Source organism: Hippocampus zosterae, chromosome 9 (assembly GCF_025434085.1).
Source record: "Hippocampus zosterae strain Florida chromosome 9, ASM2543408v3, whole genome shotgun sequence".
Classification (NCBI taxonomy): Eukaryota; Metazoa; Chordata; class Actinopteri; order Syngnathiformes; family Syngnathidae; genus Hippocampus; species Hippocampus zosterae.
This window is the reverse complement of record NC_067459.1, coordinates 3,906,906-3,929,564: the sequence shown is the minus strand read 5'-3', so window position 1 is coordinate 3,929,564 and position 22,659 is coordinate 3,906,906. Positions and strand designations below refer to the sequence as shown.

The following is a 22,659-nucleotide window of genomic DNA, read 5'->3' as shown; positions in this document are numbered from 1 at the left end:
CTCGGTCAATCAATGGGGCAGGAGATGTGAGCCAGTCTCTTTTTCGTCAATGGACGCAACAGCTTCTTGATTGCTTTCAAACTTAGCTTGCCTTGTACCAAACGTGTGCACAATTTCAACATAACGTCTTTGATCCACTGGTGAAAGGACACTGATTTTCTCCTCTTTCATTTATAACTGTTTTAAACAAGTGTATGCAGAAAATTGGTTACGACTGCACGGCTGTCTGTGTCTTATGTGTCGTGTTGTATTATTTTGTCGTTTTATGTGAATTGTTCTGTTGATAGTAGCGTGGGAACTTGCGGGTCTGTTGTGGTTGAGAGGAAAGACATTTCATCTGTGCTGCACATATAGCACATTTGACACTGAAATGAACTTGAACTTGAATGCATTCAAGTTAAGGTGACTTTGTGAGTGGCACCGTAAGATGGCCGCCGGGGGCTTCACTCCGCCAGATGGCGAGTAAGCGTCATAGTCCGTCTACTATTCATATATAAATCCGTGGCGTAAAGCCATTCAATGGCGTAAAATCGTTGTCATATTATTTTATTCTGAAAGGCATATACCGGATATACGTATATTCCCGTAGTGCGGTAACTGTCAACGGCTTCAGTTTCCCATATATCAGCTGGCACTCGTATGCTCGTTTCGCTGTAGTGTCATAGTTTTCGTTGAATGCAATTGTTTTAATTCAAACTTGGCATTTTTTAATCAGTTCTATCGATTTGACAAGTGGAGGATATTCTTTCAAACTTTCTACCTGTTCCAAGTCTCGATGGACTCTGTTCAGGTAGGTGATTTTCCTGTGTTACCGCAGGTTGTCATCTGTCAAAAGGTAGCATGTTGCTAAAAATGTTTGGTTAACAAGGCCATGCCAGTTAGCTTCAAAGTGACACGCAGGTGCAGGCAGGTAAGTGTTGTTATTTCACTGTAAGAGCTATTTCCCCCGACAGGTAATGTAAGCAAATTTGCTTGTTTGTTCGTCATATTACTAATTTGTCAAATGTCCACAGACTACGGTGTCCGGATTTACTCTGGACCTGGGACCATTGAAAGAACCACTTGGATTTATTCGTGTGCTAGAATGGGTACGTACACGTAACCTAATTGTTTTAGATTTCTTGAGTGTGGTGGATGTGAAAAGACTTTGAAACAAACTTCGCGGGTTGCTATTTCCACAATATTCGTTTTCCAACATTGACGTACATGATTTTTACGCCATAGCTTTCAGTTAAATGTGAAGTCTTGTCTTTGGTAACAATGTCTCTGATGACAAAACGTCCTGTGTGTACCATTGTTACATACACACACGCACACGAACCTGTATCAACTGCATTTTACTGCCAAACAGCTAACCGGGCTGCGTTATAATCTCATCAGAGGGCTGATACGTACTATTTTGATTATGAGGTGCCTTTTTTAGTCCATCCTAATGCCGTTTGTGAGCTCCTAATACTGTTTCATCGTGGTCGGATCAAGATTATGAATTTATTAGTGTTTAATTTTTATTTATAAATAGTTTCCCATGGCAACAGAGTCAACATTTTCACCACAGTCGAAACTGAATCTGAAATTTGAATCAGAATTGCACTAAGAAAAAAAACCCCAGCTGCATGTCCTTACCAGGAGCTCTGACAAATTTGGCGAGCCAAACTCTGAATATCTACAAACGATATTGAGCGTACTGAGTAATCCGATAGCATTCTGTAGTAAAAAAAGGAAATCATTTGAGGAATGCCCTATCAATTTGACCGCTAATAATGGAAACGTATAATGTTTCTGATGCAGTGTGCCCATGTCTTTGCAACAGTGTACTGTAGAACTGTAAGAAGGGTGTAGAGCAGCAACCAGAACTTAGAAGCACTTAGCACAAACTTACAAGCACTTAGCACAAACGGAGCCCATGTTTTCTCTTCATAATTACGGTAAATACATTATGACCAGTAACTTTTAACATCACTAACTGTATACAAATCCCTTTGAGTCCATACACAGACTAAATTCACACTGTGGGGAATGATGTGCAGTTCCAGTTTTTTAATTTAATTTTATTTTTTTGTTAAATCTGACACTTATGTCATTCAAATTACAAAAATAAATGTGTCTTCTAAAATGTTTGGAAAATGTCGGTGAAGTGACACTAGTACAGTCAAACCTCGGTTATCGAATGTCTATTCTCGACCAAATCGGTTTTCGACCCAAAATTTTGAGTTTTTTATGCCTCGGATGACGTGTTGCAGTTTGGGGTGTAATGAATACCAATTTGAATCAGAAAATCAGTTTTGATTTAACCGAACAAAATCTAATCATTCCACTATAATTATACCATCCTTGAATTGTATCACACCGCATTTATTGAGGGGCATATCAAATTGTCTTTTTGTCGAGATATGCACACACCTGACACAGACATGGCAAAAGCTCCAAATACACTTATTTCGTCTTTCAAAAGTACAGTATTCCATTTACTGTACTGGCAAGTTAGTTCACATTGTAAAATAATTGTCTTCTTTCAACAACAATAAAAATAGTCATTGCATCATAGCGTCTTGAAGCGAGCCGTACCATATTGGATTGAACCGCTTAATTTAACCGAATGAAACTGTTGCATTTGTAAATGTATACCATCTTTGGACCGTATTGCACCTACATTTTTTTCTTTTTGAGTGATACACAGTCCTAGTTTTTATGCATGCATCCATCCTTCCATCCATCCATTTCCAAATCTCCTTATCCTCACAAGGGTCGCAGGCGTGCCGTAGCCCATCCCAGCTTTCTTCGGGCAGCAGGTGGGGGACACCCTGACCTGGTTGCCAGCCAAGCACAGGGCACACACGTATAGACAAACGACCATCTGGGCTCACACTCGCAGCGAGGGACTATTTAGAGTGTTCCATTAACCTGCCATGAATGTTTTTGGAATGTGGGAGGAAACTGGATTACCCGGAGAAAACCCAGACGGGCACGGGGAGAACATGCCAACTCCACACAGGAAGGCCGGAGCCAGAATCTAACCCTGCATCTCAGCACTGTGAGGCCGACGTGCTAACCAGTTGACCACTGGACCGCCCTCCTAATTTCTATGCAACCAAAATACCGGGTACACAAATCATTTAGGTACGGTAGTTTGAAGGAGGAGCTCAACTTGCCCTGCCCATATTGCTCAATTTACCCCATGGCTACCATGTTGAGTTATCTACCACAGCTAATATGGTACAGTTTGATGCTAGCTTTAGCACCCAATTTTTCACATTTATAGATGTACTAACTTGTTTATGAAACAAATTTAAAACAAATTACTTTGGAATGTGCACACTCATTATGGGCGTTATGGAGTAAATTCACTTTCAAGAGTAAAGATTTTCGGAGAGGCCATACATGTCTGACTTCTATCATGTGGGCTCTTACCTTCACAGGTTCCACAAAATAGTCTTCCCATAAAGATATCGCTCCATTCCTCCTCCTTATGACTGATTGTCTTGTAAAGATGACTGCAAGAGCGCAGAAAGTTTAATGAGGTTAAGAAAAGAGCTGCAAGATCAGCTAAAGACTGAAAGAAATTTCTGGCACATGCTAACTTCCCTAGCTAGAAATCTACGATAAATTGAACATAATGTAGGGCACCATGTCACAATGATGAAGTAAAACCAAAAATCTTTAAAAGACTGGTAGTGTCATTTTTGGGTGGACAAGCAGGACCATTAATTCCGGGGACGCGATGAAAGTGCCGGATCCAAAAACAGCAGAAACTACATGGAGATTCTTTGGCTCATTGCCGAGAGCAACACGGATTTACCTTACCACTAATGACGTGTTTAGTGGGATGTCGAGTAAAATACAAAACCACCTGTTGAGATCTGAAAAAAATAAATATTTTAAAACAAATCTCCCAGTGATCACGGTATTTATTTAAAACATAATTTTTGTTGAAATGCACTGCTCCAAATTATGATGCGTAGTACTCTTCCCACACATTTCGTAGTTTGAAAAGAACTGGAAAGGCGGTTGTATTTGCTAAACCCAAAAGCTATTTCAATCAAAAACATCTTCACAGGTCAAGTTAGATTTGAACATCAGGCTTCTTATTTGATAGCGTGCATTCGTTGAACTTGTGTTTATACCGACTGAGTGAAGCCCTTATTAATTTTTTTAAATAAAAAAACAAAACGTATTTTCACGTTTTAATGTTTTTTATGAGGTAAGCAGTGCCTGAGTGGACGATAGAGACCCAATACTAATATAACAGTCACAGCAAGTCATGCAAAATTAAACGCTCAGGTATTCTTTGCTTTCTGTTTCTTCTTTTTCAGTTACATCAATGTAAGCTAATTTAAGATAAGATAAGATATCCTTTATTCGTCCACACTGGGGAAATTTGCAGCAAGAATGTATGTAGAAAGAAGAAAGGAGAAAGAGAAAAAAAACAACAAACATCTTTCAATTAAATACAATATGAACACAAATGGATAAATCGCAGTACTATTTACAATTTTCCTTCACATCATTTAATTATTATTATTATTATGATTGTTATTTTTTATTCATCAGCCTGACAGCAGTCGGTAGGAACGAGCGTCGGTATCTCTCCTTCTTGCAGCGCGGGTGTAACAGTCTCTGGCTGAAGGAGCTACCAAGTGCTGTCAGGGCGGGCTGGAGGGGGTGGGAGGGACTGGCCATCATAGCTTTTAGCTTAGTTAGCATCCTTCTGTTGCCCACCTCCTCCAGAGTGTCAAGGGAGCAACCCAGGACAGAACTGGCCTTCCTGACCAGTCGCTCCAGTCTCTTTCTGTCCCGGGCTGAGATGCCCGGATGAATACAATAATTTGTAATTCACTCTATGTTTAAAGGAAGTGGATATGCCTTAAATTGTGCTTTGAGGTCTTTTTCATTCACGGACTATGGATGAAAGAAGGTATCATCTTTTTTTATGCATTGTAAATAGTGTTCATAAAAATCTAAATGGCCATATTTGATATTCTGATCATTGGTGAATGGGTTGTCACTTGTATCCTGCTTTTCTATCTCGGGTACTCAAAGCGCTCTCACACTGTTTTCTCATTCACCTACTGATGACACGGCATCAGAAGCAACTCTGGTATCAGTATCTTGCTGAAGGACACTGCCACATACTGTATTTTCACGACTATAAGGCGCAATTAAAAGTCTTAAATTTTCTCCAAAATGGACAGGACGCCTTATGATGCGGAGCATCTTGTGTATGCGCTGAGTTCCGAAACCTGACTGACAGCCGACACGCTGTTTATATAGAGAAAAGGCGGAAGTGACTGTGGACAGGCGCGGCAAAGAAGTCGGCCAATCAACAACAGATGATAGGTTCTATATCAAGTCAAGTCAAGTCAACAGTATTTATAGAGCACTTTCAAACAGCCATCGCTGCATACAAAGTGCTGTACATGGAGCGATTTAACATATACAATAAACAGTAAGACGAATCAGTAATAAGTAATAAGTAATAAGGCGGTAGAAAGCACCAAGCAGTAAAACCATTAGCAAATCTAAGTCATGCTGAGTCAAACGCCAAAGAATACAAGTGAGTTTTGAGGAGGGCTTTAAAGATGGGCAGCGAGGAGGCTTGCCGAATGTTCAGTGGGAGGTCATTCCAGAGAGATGGACCAGCAACAGAAAAGGCTCGATCCCCTCTGAGCCTCAGTTTAGTTCTTGGTACGTCTAGCAAAGACTGGTCCACAGACCTGAGGCGCCGGGCAGGGGTGTAGGGGCGTATGAGCTCAGAGAGGTAAGGTGGCGCGAGATTATTCAGAGATTTGAAAACAAAGAGGAGGATCTTAAAAATAATTCTAAAATGAATGGGGAGCCAGTGAAGGGATGCCAAAGTAGGAGTTATATGCTCCCTCTTACGAGTACCAGTCAAGAGGCGAGCAGCAGCATTCTGTACCAGCTGAAGGCGCTTGATGGAGGACTGGCTGACTCCAAAGTACAGGGCGTTGCAGTAATCGAGCCGGGATGTGACAAAGGCATGAATTACTGTCTCAAAGTGTTCATGTGAGAGGAAAGGTTTTAGTTTGGCCAGCTGTCTAAGGTGAAAGAAGCTGGATTTAACAACGGCACCAATTTGCCGATCGAGTTTGAAATCACTGTCCAGTTTAAGTCCCAAGTTTGAGACCGTTGATTTCAGATAAGGAGATGGGGGGCCCAAGTCTACAGGATGGAATGTACAAGGTCCACTGGGGCCAAACAATATCACCTCTGTCTTCTTTTCTTGTCTTGTTTTCTTTTCGTTGAACTTCAAGAAATTTTGTGCCATCCAGGTTTTGATTTCTTCCAGACAGGATAGGAGTGGCCTTAATGAGAAGGTGTCTTTCTTGCTCAGTGGGACATAGATCTGGCAGTCATCTGCATAGCAGTGGAAAGGAATACCATGTTTCCTTAAGATGGAACCCAATGGGAGCAGATACAGCGAGAACAGCAGAGGCCCCAGAATTGAGCCCTGTGGAACACCACATGACAGGGGAGCAGTGCGTGATTCAGAGCAGCCAAGGCTGACACAAAAGGTCCTGTCAGCTAGATAGGACCTAAACCAATCAAGAGCACTCCCGCCAATGCCCACCAAGTGCTGCAAACGAGTCAGCAGAATACTGTGATCCACTGTATCAAATGCTGCAGTTAAGTCCAATAAAACCAGACACACGTGGTCTCCAGAGTCATTTGCCAGGAGGATGTCATTAGAAACGCGTAACTATATAAAGGGAGTACTCGGTTTACAACGAAGTTCCATTTCTGCGAGGGAAAAACAGGATGTCATTTGCCTCTTGAAAACACTGCATCCACTGTACAACTATTCTGGTCCGCAAATGAACGAAGGAAAGCACTATGGCTACAGCTCTGTGTCAGCTTATACTCACGTGATGAAAAGACAGGCACATGGCAACTATGGCGACAGCTTGTCTATGCTATGGCATGTCGTGCAAAGTGGAGTTGAAGATATTTATTATCTAGTTTTGGCTCATGGATTGGATTGGACTGGTTCAACTAAAAATAATCCCAATGACTGCAGCTGACTTGACACAGATAAATTGGATCGGTTCGGCCCATCCCTCACTGTGACGATATAATCCGAATGTGTATGCCAATGTCGAAATGTACCAGAGCCGATCACTAATGTACTTGTAGTCATAATCACAGGAATATTACCCTTCTTTGCCGTTTGCCCAAGTATTCTCTCACACCAATGTACAAACAAGTTAATTGGGTGCCTTTTTTTAACCTCAAAATATCAAGTGCAGCCCCCCTTCACCCCCAAGATTACTATCGAACCAACAGACATTCTCAATGAAGCACAAACTGGCATCCCATGAGCAAACGGCACTTTCATTTACTTTTTTCAAAGAATTTATTTTGCCAATGCCTTTTTTTTATTTGTATGAGGTTTACTATTTGGATTGAATAACTTGGGAAACAAGTCAAATATTGTGCTGTACTTGTATTGTTAGTTTTGTTCATTTTCTATCTATCTCCAACCTCCACTGAATGTGTGCTTGAGTTGGACTTCTACTTCATTGTTCATGCACGCTCTCAATCTTATTGCTCAATCTTTTGCACTACTTGCATTTTGTTTTCGGTTAAATGTTAAATTAGCATCAATTGTTGAACACGCTTCTATTCTCTGTCAGGATAAAAAAAAGACCCTAAAGTAGTTGTGCAAAACCAACAAAGACGTGAATATGTTTCATATTCTTGAATGAGGAATATAAAACTGTTTGCCTCTATGCCACAGCCTTTTAACTAAGACAAAAGCAATTTTACAGGGTAGGAGTGTGTACGGTTGGCTGTTTTTGCTATCATGACATATTGGGTAAAAAAAAAAAAGGTTGTGCGGAATGCTTGAGTCTGACTGCAGAAGGCAGGGTGCGATGTGACACTGGACTCGCTCAAGGAATCCCTGCCCTGCCGACCGGGTTTATTTGCGGTTCTGTTAGTGTGGGTGGGGTGGGTCAAACAAGGCTGAGATGAAAGCTGAGAAATCGTCTGCAGTTCCTGAGATACTTGAAAGTTGAAACCCATTCCTGAAAATCCACTGAGGAGGAAGCTCAAATGCTGCACTGTTTGACTTTATCCGTGCTTTGCCACTTGAAGGCATGCAACGTTTGAAAAGGATGTAGATAAATTACGGATTTGTAGCAATGTTTTTGCGTATTGATGACCAAGGGACACTTGCTGATGAAATTCATTTTAAAAACCGTTTCATCCTGCTGGTCATTATTGAAGAAAGCAATTTTAAGCATCGACTTTGACTTCAGTCTTTATGGTTTTTACGCTTACACCACATGCTAACAGGCAATTTCAATACAAGGACATCAGTGTAATGAATATTTTTTCTTCAATTTCACAGATTCCCATACTTTTTCAACCCAAGGACCAAATATTTCAAGTTGGTCCCTGGATTGAAAAAAAAGTATGTTTTGACATGTACAAGTGAATGATAAACAACCACAGCATATGATTACATTCAGCTGACATTGGTGCAGGCAGCGGGGTCCAGTTCCCCCTCCGTGAGTTGCGACTGACTGCCTGTCACCTGAAGTATGTTGAGAATATGTACCAACCAGTGGCGGATGCTGGTCTGTCAAGGAGGGGAAGCTCAATTTCGGCCTACATCATAAAATGTGTCAACAAGACGTCTTTTCCAGGGACTTAACTGGTGTCCTACAACTACAATAAAACCCACCAGAAATGAAAGATTAATTGGTCGCTAGTCGTTTTCAACAAAGAGAGTGTCGCTCAGATGATTAGAAGAAGTCTCCAGTTCAACTCTGAACACAATGATAATTGAAAAATGCCCCCATGATGCCTACACCAAAAGATTGATGATTGGCTCCTTTCGCTGTCAATTAAAAAGAGATTCAGCCTCAGACAGATCATCCAATCATCATGCAGAAAAGCTCAGCGTCCGGGCCAGCCCATAAACACATGTATGTACACACATTTTTTTGTTCACTTATTTTTGGACATTTTAGGGAAAGCTGAGCTTCCCTTGCAGTCTTAGAGCAATCGCCTTTGCTACCAACTCAACTGTGACCCTGGCGTGAATAAGCCGAATTGGGGGGGAGGGGGGAGAAAATGATGAAACGCACAAGATATTCATCGATTATAACTCGCTGACTTGTAAGCTACCTGTCCTGGTGTGGGATCGTCTTTTTGCAAAGTCAATTCATGCCCACGGTTTGAGGAAATGAATCACTTGCCTTTCTTCCTGGTAATGTCTGTGCTTCGTCAGTATAGTTGAAGACATAGCTTATATCCCCTTCCCTGACAAAAGGCATTTTGCTGACATGCATTGCTATACTAAAAAGAGAAAAATGAAGGTTGGAGACAAATCTCAAAGTGTAGAGAATAGGGAGCTGTAACAGAATGACAATAAAATCAAAAAAATAATTATAAATAGACACCAGTCCACCGATCAAAGAAAAGACTGTAATGCCGCCATCTTGCGGCCGTAAAAAAAACATGTATGACTAACACCTCAGCTTTGGGCAACAGAGGTATAGCAGGAAAGTACCGTGGACTGCTTGTCAGCTCTCGTGGATGAAGCCAGCCATCTTCTGTTGCCTCTGACTGATACTTTTTTCCCCATTTTTTAATGAAAATGCAATTATCAGTACATTTTTTAACACCAGAAATCGTGAAGGGAGTGTAAAGTTGTGGTAGGTGAGAGTGTAGCCAGACAGTAAAGGTTGGTGGTGTGTAGGATGACTATGGTGGTGAGGAAGATGAAGAAAGCAAAAGCAGAGCAGAGGACAAAATGAAACTGAAAAGGGAAGAGTTGAGACAAGCACTGGGAGGTCAGGAGGTGCTTCCGGATGACTGGACAACCACAGCCTGATGTGATCAGGGAGACGATTAAGAAAGTACTTGGTGTATCATCTGGAAGGAAAGTGGATAAGGAGACTTTGTGGTGGAATAAGGAGTGACTTGTATGCTAGGCTGAACAGCAAGGAGGGAGAGACTGATCCATACAGGTTGGCGATTGATCAATGAGGAAAATGAGAGAACAAAGAGAAGATGTGACTGTTGCGGAAGAGGAAGTAGCAAAGATTAGCAAGGATGAAGTGAGGAGGACACTGAAGAGTGGAAAGGCACTCGGACCTGATGATTTACCACTGGGGCTATGGAAGTGTCTAGGAGAGGTGGCAGTGGAGTTTCTACAGAGGAATAAAGTTTTTGAGCCATACAATGAAACTATGGGAAAGAGTAGTTGAAGCTAGACGAAGAGCAGAAGTGAGCATTTGTGAGCAGCAGTATGGTTTCATGCCCCCCCTCCCCCCAAAAAAAGGGGGGGGGGGTATGACGGATGCAGTGTTTGTTTTAAGGATGTTGATAGAGAAATGCATAGAAGGTCAGAGGGAGCTGCATTGTGTCGTTGTAGATCTGGAGAAAGCGTATGACCGGGTGCCCAGAGATTACATGTGGTATTGTATGAGGAAGTCCAGGGTGACGGAGAAGTATGCTAGAGCGGTGCAGGACATGTATGATAACTGTAAGACAGTGGTGTGCTGTAGGTTTGACTGAGGAATCTATGGTGGAAGTGGGACTTCACCAGGGGTCAGCTCTGAGCCTCTTCTTATTCGCTATGGTAATGGACTGGCTGACAGACGATGTTAGACCGGAATCTCCATAGACCATGATGTTTGCAGATGGAATGGAGAGGAATGAAGGTCAGTCGCAGCAAGACTGAGTACATGTGTGTGAATGAGAGGGACCCAAGTACAAGAGTGAGGTTCCAGAGAGAAGAGATAAAGAACATGGAGGATTTTAAGTACTTGGGGTCTACTGTCCAGAGCAATGGAGACTGTGGAAAAGAGATGAAGAAGTGTGTACAGGCAGCCTTGAACGGCTGGAGAAAAGTGTCAAGTGTGATAGAAGAATTTCAGCTAAGATGAAAGGAAAGGTGGAAAAAAAACTGCGGTGAGACCAGCCATGCTGTTTGGACTGGAGACAGTGCCAATGAAGAAAAGAGGTAGCAGAGATGAAGATGTTGAGGTTCTCTTTGGGAGTGAACAGGTTGCATAGGATCAGGAATGAGTACATCAGAGGGACAACTCATGTCAGAGGTTTTGGAGGGAAAGTTAGAGAGTCCAGACTGAGATGGTTTGGACATGTCCAGAGGAGAGAGAGTGAATATATTGGGAGAAGGATCCTGAGTCTTGAACTGCCAGGCAGGAGGACAAGTGGAAGACACCTTGGAGAAATCAGTGCACTCAAGGTAGTCAGTGGCAACACAGAAAAAGTGGGAACATTTTAACCAAGCTGATTTAGATTTGAATGAAAGGCATTGTACTTGTGGAGAGTGATGGTACAAGACAAAATCTAAAATTTTATTGGAGCAGGGAGCTCCGGTCCGCCAAATTTGGCAATTTCCAGCAAAAAGGGGAGTCACTGCCTTCCTTTGATCCCTGACCAGTGAACTGCTAGCTCAGTCTTTCCAAAACAGGTATTGTTGGAAAGGGAATTCAACACGGATTGCAAATGTGCAATCATTTACATTAAAATCGGTACATATTTTAATCACTTGACCTTTTGACAATAATTTGACCTTGTGGATCACATGACCTTAACCTTTTTCATGAAATATAATCTTTCAACTCTCTAAAACCGTGGTCCCCAACTACCGGTCCGCGGACCATTTGGTCCCGGGCTACGCAGAGACAGACCAAGTTTTTTTGTTTTTGTTTTTAATTTGTCCTAAGCGTCAGTCAATTCCCCGCCACCGACCCCATAGATTACCTTCCAAAGTGCAATATATAAATAGGGCTGGGTGATTATGTGATCAAGAGTGTGATAGTACATGACCAGCGGCGAGCCGTGAGCATATTTATGCCATCGGACGTGGCGGAAATGTGTGTAATTCTAGCTAATCGGGAGTCCCCATTCCAACATTGTTTGCAAGTTGACATTGACATATACAGAATCCACTAATAAATGAAAGAAGAAGCAGTACACAGAAAGTAATCGTAAATCGTAAATTGAAGGAATGTACATCTAAATGCGCAGCTGATGGGTAGCCATGACTTCGGAAGATTAAGCTACTTTGACAAGAGAAGTTCCTCCCCTGGCTCTATCTACAGAGAGAAATGGAGGAAGAAGCTCTTGTGCGTGCTATGATGACAAAAACATGTCAATAAGAGAAACATATTGAATAATTTGAGCAAGTGGGAAGCATGAAAACTTGGCGCCGTTATTTGTTGGCCAATCAGGAAAGGCCGCTCCTTAGTATCTGCAGAGATCCTATTCGACTTAACTGTATTTATAGAGCATTTTAAAAATACCATCGCTGTATACAAAGTACTTTCCTGGAGCAAAAATTATTCAAACAATAAATTAAAAACAAAAGAGAGAAGAAAGCACAAAAATTGTCAAACTTATGATGAGTGAAAAGCCAAATCATAAAAATTACTTTTAAAGATTGGTAGCGAGGGGGCTTGCCTAATGTTCAGCGATAGAGACCAGCAATGGAAAAGACTTGATGCCCGCTTACCCTCCGCTTTGTTCTTGGTGCCTCTAATTGTGTCTGGTCCGCAGACCTAAGGTAACAGGCAGGTGCGTAGGGGCAGAGGAGCTCTTCACTGACCAATTCTTCTTCCGGTCAGTGCATGATACAACATAATGAGGAACTGAAAATTTAAAATGCAAATGATTCCGAGAGAATCTGAATTTTAGTCCAATTCCAACCCATTCTTGAGATTGGATGTCCAATCCTCAAGCCTCTATCTATCTGACTCTCACAAATGCCTCATGTATTACCAGCCAAAATGGCAGGTAACTTTTTATAAACACCCGCCAAAATGTATTTTAACCCACATTTAGAAGGTTGGAGGGTGTCAATTTAAAACCCTGTATACGGGTACAATGAGACAATCGGTTAAACTCGTACAGTCAACTGCATAGCACTGCACTGTAGGTACGCAGTCCAGGTCTTGGCGAACCCTGTCTGGAAATGAAGGAAAACAACTTTAAAGAGTCTTCAGTGTCTTTGCTTTTGTTGAGTTAATGATATGGACTTATTGTACACTATTGTACTGCACTAATCCCCAATAAATTATTTTTTTAATACATTAAATCAATGGACGCAGCTGCCAGTGCCAACGTGTCAAAGCCCCTAAATAGCTTGGCCATCCAAGTTGTGATGTTAGACTTCATTACTCACTAATTGTTAGTTAATACTGTGGTCTCGGATGCATCTGACAATTTCTCTTTCTTCTTTCTCTATTTCCCTGTCAGGTTTTTACCATTTTTGCCTTTGCCACGACTGGAGGTTACTCTGGGACATCTCACTTCACAGTCAAATGTCCTGGATCTGCGGACCCAATCGATGTAAAGCCTGTGTTTGGATACCCATTCAGGTAGAAAATGTAAATCAATAAAAGTAATATGTATTTAGGGACTTAATACAGGACCTATGCAAGGAAGCATATGTATTGTTTGAGTTGGGAATCGGCCTCGGTTTTTGGGCAAAGCTATCCAACTCGAGGCCCGCGGGCGACATCCGGCCCACCACATCATTTTATTTGTCCCTGAAAGCAAATTATGTATATTACTTTGTTTCTTGCAAAAATATAAAAATTGCCAATTGCTTTCCCTTCAACAAATGTTGAAGTATTACAAGCATTTTTTTTCTAAACCTATCCCCTAATTAATTCAATGTAATATCTGAGCTTTTTGACTGGACTATGATTTCAAAACTCGTTATTCATCTGTGTGTTGTGCATATGTAATATGAGGCAATCATACATTCATTTGGGGTTACGCTTCACAGTCCCAACAACCCTCTGAAGAAAACCATAACTGCAATTTGTCCTGCTATGAAAATGAGTTTGAGATCCCTGGTGGGAATTGAAATCAGTTGGTTTGTCATTACACCTTCATCTGTAAATCCACAGTATTAAAAAGCTCAACTTTTATAAATGCTACTGACAATGGTGAGTTTTATTCAGAAGGGTGTGCCAGCATTTTGTTTGTCGGACAGTTGTGCGCTGAGATCATAAATTGTAATAAGATTCAGATAAATGTAATTCACATTTCCACAACATCAGTTTGTTTTATTAGCCCATCAAACAAAGTTGGGAAGGAAGGACGTGACATGTGCCATATAATTCCAATTGAAAAGAAAGAAACCAACAACCAAACTCAAAAGCCACTTTCTGGCATCATCTCGTTTCCTGAAGTGCTTCTAAAGTCAATATTGGAATTCTTAATGATAATCCTTGACATTAGCTTTGTTTATTTAATGAAAGAAAATGTATCCTATTTTTTTGCACATCAGCCCTGCAATCAATTTGAGTGAATTGTGAATTGTGAGCCTGCAACTTAAAATATATTTTAAATTGTATTTCTGTTCTTGCTCTCCTGGACTAACAAGCAAGCCAGGTGAGGATGTTTATTTTATGATTACTATTGTGAATCATGCTCAAGAGTCACTTGCTGACTGTAAAGTGTTTGTCTTTTCTCCTATTTCATTTAGGTTGCCAGCATATCCTTATGAGATGCCTTCATGTGATGGCAGTCCTTCAAATCACACCTTCCTCCAGGGAGACTTTTCCTCCTCTGCAGAGTTTTTTGTATGCGTGGGTGTGTTTGGTTTTCTCTACTGCACCGCTACACTGATTCTCTACTTGGGTTACCAGCATGTCTACCGTCAGAACACCCGTGGTCCCTTCATAGTGAGTACTTTTTTGATATTCATAATATTCATATCCATTGGTTCAGAGAGATTATTTAAAAATAATATATCAAATTCTGAGACAACCCCATGTGAAAAACCTTCACAGGTACGATGCATATGCTAAAGAAAGGGGGCCGCTTTTGGGTGATGTTATCCAGTTAGAAGCCAAAGAATTAAGTCATTTCTGTAGGTGTTAAATACCAACCATAGACAGTACAGATGCAGTAATAGACACTGCTTCCAATAGGAAGGACAGTTGTTGGGATACATTAGCGCATCCGCCATATTGGATGTTTCAGATCTGTCTAAAAGTAAATGGACTGAAGTTTTTAAACCATATCGTCACATATTTAAGACGTGTTGTGTTGAATAACGTTCATGCAAGAATTAAAAAAAAAAACTTTCTGGCATCAGACGCAAACTTCACAGCTTAAAAACAAGGAAACAAGAAAGAAAAACCGGCCTGTTTGTTGAGCCTAAACATTGCATCATGATTTTCAACACTTGATGTTGGTCATTACTTTGTATTAAGAACATACCCATGTTGGAACAGACCAAAAATATCAATTTGCTAAAAAATATACAGGTATATATATGTAATTGACCAATTTGTATTCAAGAGATTGCCACCCAACACAAGCAATATTTTAGTTTAGTGCTTGACTAATACCTATTATGTATCCTAAATATAAAAGCATTTAATAGTTGTTTTCAAAAAAAAAAAAATTACAAACATACACTAATGTTCCTGAGAAACCGATGTGGGCAACAGACCATCCATCCTTAACACCACTCTGCCCTTCCATGAGCGAGGCAGAATAAGAAAACCTAAACTCCTCCACGGCAGTTAAGTAGCCCCCTGCACCAGTGTGTCCCTGTTACCTGTTTGCGATGATCACTCCTGTGATGGTTTAAAAACAAAGATGTTGTTTTATTTTTCGTGCTCTTGTTCTTCATCTACTTCTTTCCCTTCTTTCTATTCTTCTTCTTCTAGTTCCTGGATTGTAGATGTGACGTTTGAATAAAGAGTACAGTGGTAATGTTTACATTTTGGTGGTGATGATATACAGTGATCTTTTTTTTTAATATATCAAATGAACTACCGATAATGGCAATCAGTGGAAACGGAACAGCAGAAATTCTGAACCTTCTGACTGCAGTTTGAGTTTCCCACTGCTTTCTCAGCGAGCTAAGCAAATCACAATTTAGTTCATTTGGAGCCATTGAATAGGAAGAAGCTTTGTTTGGAAACTAGTTTCACTTTCTACATTCCAAGAATATGCGTGGCAGGTTGATTGAGCACTCCAATTTGTCCTTAGGTGGGATTGTATGTGCAAATGGTTGTTTTTCTGTGTGCCATGCTGTCAACCAGTTCAGGGTATACAGTCAAACTTCGGTTTTCGAGCGTCTTGGTTCTCGACCAAAAATTTCGAGTTTTTTATGCCTCGGATGACGAACAAATTTCGCTTCTCGAACGAACTGAGCACACTTGAATGCACCATTTGACTTCTCTCGCCTTCCTTACACGAGGAAGGGACGCTTACTTGTGTTGCTTTCCATTGTGAGCAGACGTATTCAGTAAACATTTTTATTTTAAAAAGAGCGTGGTTTCGGTTTTTGAACAATTCGGTTTTCGAACAGCCTTCTGGAACGTATTAAGGACGAAAACCGAGGTTTGACTGTATATACTCTGCCTACTGCCCGGAGACAGCTGGGATGGGCTCCAGCACCCCCTTGCAAACCTTGATGAAGGATAAATGAATGGATAGCTAAATGGATGGATGGATATTGTGTCTTTCACCTTTCCCATAAAGCTGTACTATTGTTGAGATGACATCTACAGTGAATGTCCTTGCAATTTCCTTTTAAATACAAATGTTTAAAACGTGTCAAAATACTGCTTTGTATATAAAAAAATGATGATTAATAATTGCGGAGAACAATTTGAATTTTTTTCAAATTAAATTCTGAACAGAAAAACAAGCCAGTTTGCTGATAAATCAAAGCTTCGTAAAGTGCTCCCTATAATAAACCAACTGGTACCAATCTCTTTAGATACCCTAATTTAATCCAGCAAGGAGAAAAAATAACTTGGTGACGAGTAGAGTGTCATATCAAAATATGCCACCTATATTGTCAGGTGAAATTAATTAGCTTAAAGAGAAAAGACGAACATTAATTTTCACTGTGAGATAAGCATTCAACCAATGCTTGTGTTTGCTTTCTACAAGGATCTGATGGTGACTGCTGCCTTCGCCTTTCTGTGGCTTGTGTCCTCTTCAGCCTGGGGCAAAGGTCTGACTGACGTTAAATGGGCCACAAACCCAGACCACTTGGTGGAGAATTGTGCACATTGTCAAGCAGGAGAATTTCCCTCCATGGGACGCCTAAATGCCTCGGTGGTGAGTCAAGTTAGGCTTTAACAGGTTTGTCGTCCTAAGTTTTGGGAAAAAAAGAATCCCTGTCTTTCATTAAGGAAGCGTAAGCGTAGCAGGCATATAATGTTCATGTACTCAAGCTTAGAGTTTTATTAAGACACATATCCACCAAGAGCTGTAGAAAAGTGATTGTACAAACCCATTTTTTATTATTATTATTATTATTTATGCATGTATTTTTATACACAGTATACCCTTTGGAACATTTGATATTCAAGCAAGATTCATATTGTATGCAGTGCCATCATCCAGTGGTCAAACTGCAGTCTCAAACTGTGCCACAGTGTTATTTTCTGAGGTGCATTCATTTCTTGTGCATTGATTTGAATACTGGACAGCTGTGTAAAAAGCAGCGTTTTGTTCACTTTTCTCGAACTAAATAGGCTGTCGTTATTCTTTTAACTTTTATTTTAAAATTTAATGATGTTTTAATCACATTTACGTGATTTTTTTCTTTTTAATATTGGAATCATTTTTGTTCCATGTACCATTTCAAATTACCACCATCATAAATTTTTCAATCTACAGCAACTAATCCTTGCACTTCCAGTGCAATTACAAACTGTGCGCTGCCGCTCTGCCTGGGCCTCAACGATAATTTCAAGTTAATTCACCTTGCTCTTTTTTGCATATTTTTTGACATTAATTTCACTCCTCTTTCTGTTTGACTTAAGAGTTAATAGTAATAATTTGTTTGAATAAAGTTATATGTAATTATATCATATATAATTTTGAGCCAAGGCACACTTCTTTCATTGAAAAAAAATCTCGCGGCACACCACTAGCTGAAAATGTGACACCACCACCCCCGCTTATTTTAACAATTAACGTGTTATATTGTTACTATAACCGTTTTAACATTTAACAGCTTGAATTTGAATCAAATGAACACAAAGAAAACAGTATTTTATCATCTTTCATATTTAGTGTTTCACCGTCGTCCTGCATTCATGCGTCACAAATTCGCTTGTCTCTCGTCGAAACACAAGGCAATTTCTAGCTGTTGCTGCTCCCTTGTGGTATGGAATGGTACTACATGATTACTTTTGAGTGAAAGACCGCACAGGCATACAAATGAGATTTTCCCGCGGCACAAAAACACCGTTCTTACCCTATGGCTCGCTTGGCATCTGCTTATCTTGCCTGATGGGAGAACTGGCTCTGCTGTAAAGGAGTAGATTTTGGTTTTCAGGCAATCTATAAAACGCAGAATACTTGTCGTTTGGTGTCTCAGTTCCCATCTATTCTCCTGTCTTTTCACAGATTTTTGGCTTTTTGAATCTTGTCCTTTGGGCAGGAAACTGCTGGTTCATTTACAAGGAGACTTCGTTCCACAAGGATCCCAGCCCACCTGCCACCATGGAGGAAGGAGGGGCCCCTGGGCCTTAAGTTAGAGGCTGGCTCACTAGTTCCACTCAACAAAGGGAATCCTCCCAGTTTCGATTCAATTTTCATTTTCATATTATTCTCACTTGACTTCAAACTGCTGTTTATTTTTTTTTTAAGAGAGCTTTTAAACACTCTGCACCCATATATTATAAAACATGTGGGTTCTAAACTTGTTTTTTATGAAACAGTAGCAGGCCCCATTCGCTTCTAGATTGCCTTCCCTTGATGTTTTCCTTTAACAAAATAAGAAGTTTAAATGTAATCATGTTTTGTTGGGCAAAAAAAAAACCAATCTTAATTTGCGGTATGAGATCAACGAAAGATAGTTTTGTCCATTCGTCGACACAACAGAACATGCAGCCTGAATCATTTTCAGGAATATGTAACAATCAAAAGGTAGAAGAAATGTGAAAAAATAAGAAATAACCAAAACAGGGTTAAAGCATTGTCGTTTTATAAATTGATCGTACAATCTTAATTCCAGTGAAGTTGGGATATGTTGTATTAAACATAAATACAAACAACACAAGAATTTACAAATCATGTTCAACCTATATCTAATTTGAATACCCTACAAAGACAAGATATGTAATGTTTAAATGTATAAACTTTGTTTTTAGCAAATAATCATTCATTTAGAATTTTATGGCTGTAACATGCTCTAAAAAAGCTGGGAGAGGGTCATCTTTGTTTACCTCTGTGTTACATCACTTGTTTTACATCACTTTTAACAACATTCAAGAAACGTTTAGAAACTGAGGCCACTAATTACTAAACTTTGTTGGGAATCCTTTCCCATTCTTGCTTGATGTACAGCTACAGCTGTTTAACTGTCTGGGGTCTCCGTTGTTGTATTTTAACCTTCACAATGCACCACACATTTCCAATGGGAGACAGGTCTGGACTACAGGCAGGTACCTCCACTCTTTTACTGAGAGGCCTCACGTTTGTAACACGTGCAGAATGTCATTTGACATTGTATTGCTGAAATAAGCGGGGAACTTGATGAAAGGCATTGCTTGGATGTCAGCATGCATTTCTTCAAAACCCGTATGTACCTTCCAGCATTAATGGTACCTTCACAGATGTGTAAGTTACCCATGCCATTGGCACGAACACAGCCCCATACCATCCCAGATGCTGATTTATGAACGTTGAGTACATAATTGTCCAGATAGGTCTTTGTCTCTTTGGCCCGGAGAACATGACATCCACAATTTCCAAAATTAATTTGAAATTTGGACTCATCAGACCACAGAACACGTTTCCATTTTGCATCAGTAAATCTTAGATGAGCTCACGCCTAGGGAAGCAGGTATTTTCTAAAAACAATAAAGTTTATCAGTTTGATCTTTGTAGTGTACCGGTATTCATTAAAATATCAATTGAATGTGATTTGCTGATCATTTTATTCAGTCTTTTTAATTTTTATTAATGTTTAACACAATGTCCCATCTTGGTTGAAATTGGATTTTTAATGATCACATTATGCAACACGAATGCATCTAAAACTAGAAATGTATCATATTTTCTTATCTGAAACATCTTGATAAAAAACACACCCATTACACTTGATAAAACCTAACGTTGTGTTTCAGGAACAACTTCCAGAAAGTAACCTACTTTGTGTAAATTGCCTCAAGATACTGTGTGGATTCCAAAGCCTACTGCCAAAATGGTTAAAAATACTCTATCCTAAAGGTTAGATTATGTTGAAATGTGTCTTTTTTTTTTTAAATAATCAAGGAATAGGACCAGACTGGATACTAAAACTACTGATAGTGCTTTATTGCGTTTCTGAACTGCCTTCAGGGCTTTCAGAGCAGTGAGTGACAGCCATGCTGCCAGCTCCACAACCCCAGGTTTTAGTGAATTGAAAAGACACGTCTGAATTTCTGATAGCTACGGGTGCTGCTGTTTCATCGTTTTTGTTGTTGTTTTTTGGGGGGTCAATGTCACTGTTAATTGCAGACACTATTTTGCCTAAGTCCACTACAGAGCTTCTTTGCCCTTCAGGTGATAATGTCTAACTAATAACATAAGAAAAAAAGAATGTTAAATCAGGACTTGGAATGGCAATTTTCAGCTTGGATGAGGATCAAGCTCTGCCGTCTCCATGTTTACAGGACTGCAGTGGAATAATTTAGATTTTAGTTGAACAGTTTTACATTTAATCTGTTCAACAACGTTAAGATTTGTCTTTTGCCATAACTTTTAATGACCTTATTTGTATGCAAACCACTCATTATTTTTGCCATTGCAATGTTTTAAATTGGGTTTCTGTTTTCATTTCCATCTTCCCATTAGGGAAAGATGTCCATGCGCAGCTTATCTTTATTACTGTACTTTGGTATTCAATATGTTTTGCAACTGCATATCTGTTTGCTTGAGTGAGTAACAAGTGGCATAATATGTTTATGGAATGTGATCCTGCTGTTTTCAACACTGGCTTCCAACAATCATTTTACCATTTAATACCGTATGTGAACCCTGCCACCACAACCACCACTTGGGTGCCTTGTAACTAATAAGGGTTCATTTAACAAATTCACATGTGGGTCTGTCATTCATATATACATATAAAATCCTCGTCTCACCCCTTGGGTGGTGTCTGTCCCACATTCAACTTGGGTCCTCTACAAGAGGCCAGGAAGCTTGAGGGTTCTGCGCAGTATCCTTGCTGTTCCCAGCACTGCGCTTTTCTGGACTGGGATGTCTGATGTTGTTCCTGGGATCTGTTGTAACCACTCATCCAGTTTGGGGGTCACTGCCGCGAGTGCTCCGACCACCACAGGCACTACTGTCACCTTTACCTTCGAGGCTCTCTCCAGCTCCTCTCGGAGCCCTTGGTATTTCTTGAGTTCCTTGTGTTCCTTCTTTCTGATGTTTCCATCACTTGGGATTGCTACATTAACTAAAAGGCCTTTCCTCTGCCCTTTATCTATGATCATGATATCTGGTTGGTTCGCCATCACCATCTGTCAGTCTGTATCTGGAAGTCCCACGGGATCTTCGCTCTGTCATTCTCTACCACCTTTGGAGGTGTTTCCCATTTTGACCTTGGGGTTTCCAGTCCATAGTCCGCACAGATGTTTTGGTATACTATGCCAGCCACCTGGTTATGACGTACCATGTAAGCTTTCCCTGCCAGCATCTTACCCCTGCAGTTATGCGTTGGATCGTCTCAGGTGCCTCTTTGCACAACCTACACCTTGGGTCTTGTCTGGTGTGGTGTATCTGGGCCTCTCTGGCTCTGGTGCTCAGAGCCTGCTCCTATGGGCCTAAACCACCTCATTGGGAAAAATACCCTGAATGTCACATTTGTCCAGAGGAGTCTGACTGTTCATTCAAGAGTTGAGTTATACACCACTGTTTGATTGACACCCGTGTTTCAAGCATGGTTGAGACAAGATGACTGTGCTTAACCACTTACAGGGATTAGCACGTTGTGTTCACGTGTAGTAGCCTGTGACTTCTGATCACCATGGAAGAACACACTCGCACAGTTATTTGTTTTGTCAGAAAGCGTAGTTAGTCCAGTGAAGGGAAAGATTTATTACTCAGATATCACATAACAATCACCTAAACAAAGGTTTATGCATGTCATGGTTTATGTTCAACAGTTACAGAGTAAACAGGCGAATCTCATAAATCCTTGAAGGCCTAATGTTGCTGTGATGTTTAATCCTGATGATTTGTATATCTATGCATGTCTGTTGAAGAGAGTTTAAATTCATTGTTACCCATGCTTCGTAGAATATTAAAAATATAAAATACAGTGCTTCATTTTTATTTTAGACCACCTGTCCCTATTTGAATCAAGAGACCATCGAGCATCATGAAGTGAGTTCATGCTGACTTTGTTTTCAATGAGCTCTCAATATTTTTACCATTTTGAACGGGAATAGTGCATTTTACACTGAATTGGCCTTTGTATGCTAACATTTTTGATGGCTCACTGCTTGCTTGAGGAGTCTGTCCATGTATGTATTTTTGTTTATCTTGATTTTGTGTTCTACCGAAGACACGCCAGCCTTGAAGACTGAGGGAAATGGCAGACGTAGATACGTATAAGCAAATGTTATTGGGTACCGGTATTTTGGGCACCAAATTATAAGACTGTCAGATTGACACAGC

At 40.4% G+C, this 22,659-nt stretch overlaps 1 protein-coding gene across 1 annotated transcript; it reads left to right on the top strand.

The window, feature by feature from the left end:
* The first annotated feature begins 577 nt into the window (after positions 1-577).
* On the top strand, positions 578-22,300 carry sypl2a (synaptophysin-like 2a). Its single transcript, XM_052075283.1, has 6 exons — positions 578-790; positions 1,014-1,088; positions 13,255-13,376; positions 14,495-14,693; positions 16,927-17,097; positions 18,397-22,300. The coding sequence occupies exons 1-6, from the start codon at positions 776-778 to the stop codon at positions 18,520-18,522; spliced, it is 708 nt and encodes a 235-aa protein (XP_051931243.1). The 5' UTR covers positions 578-775; the 3' UTR covers positions 18,523-22,300.
* The last annotated feature ends 359 nt before the right edge of the window (positions 22,301-22,659 follow it).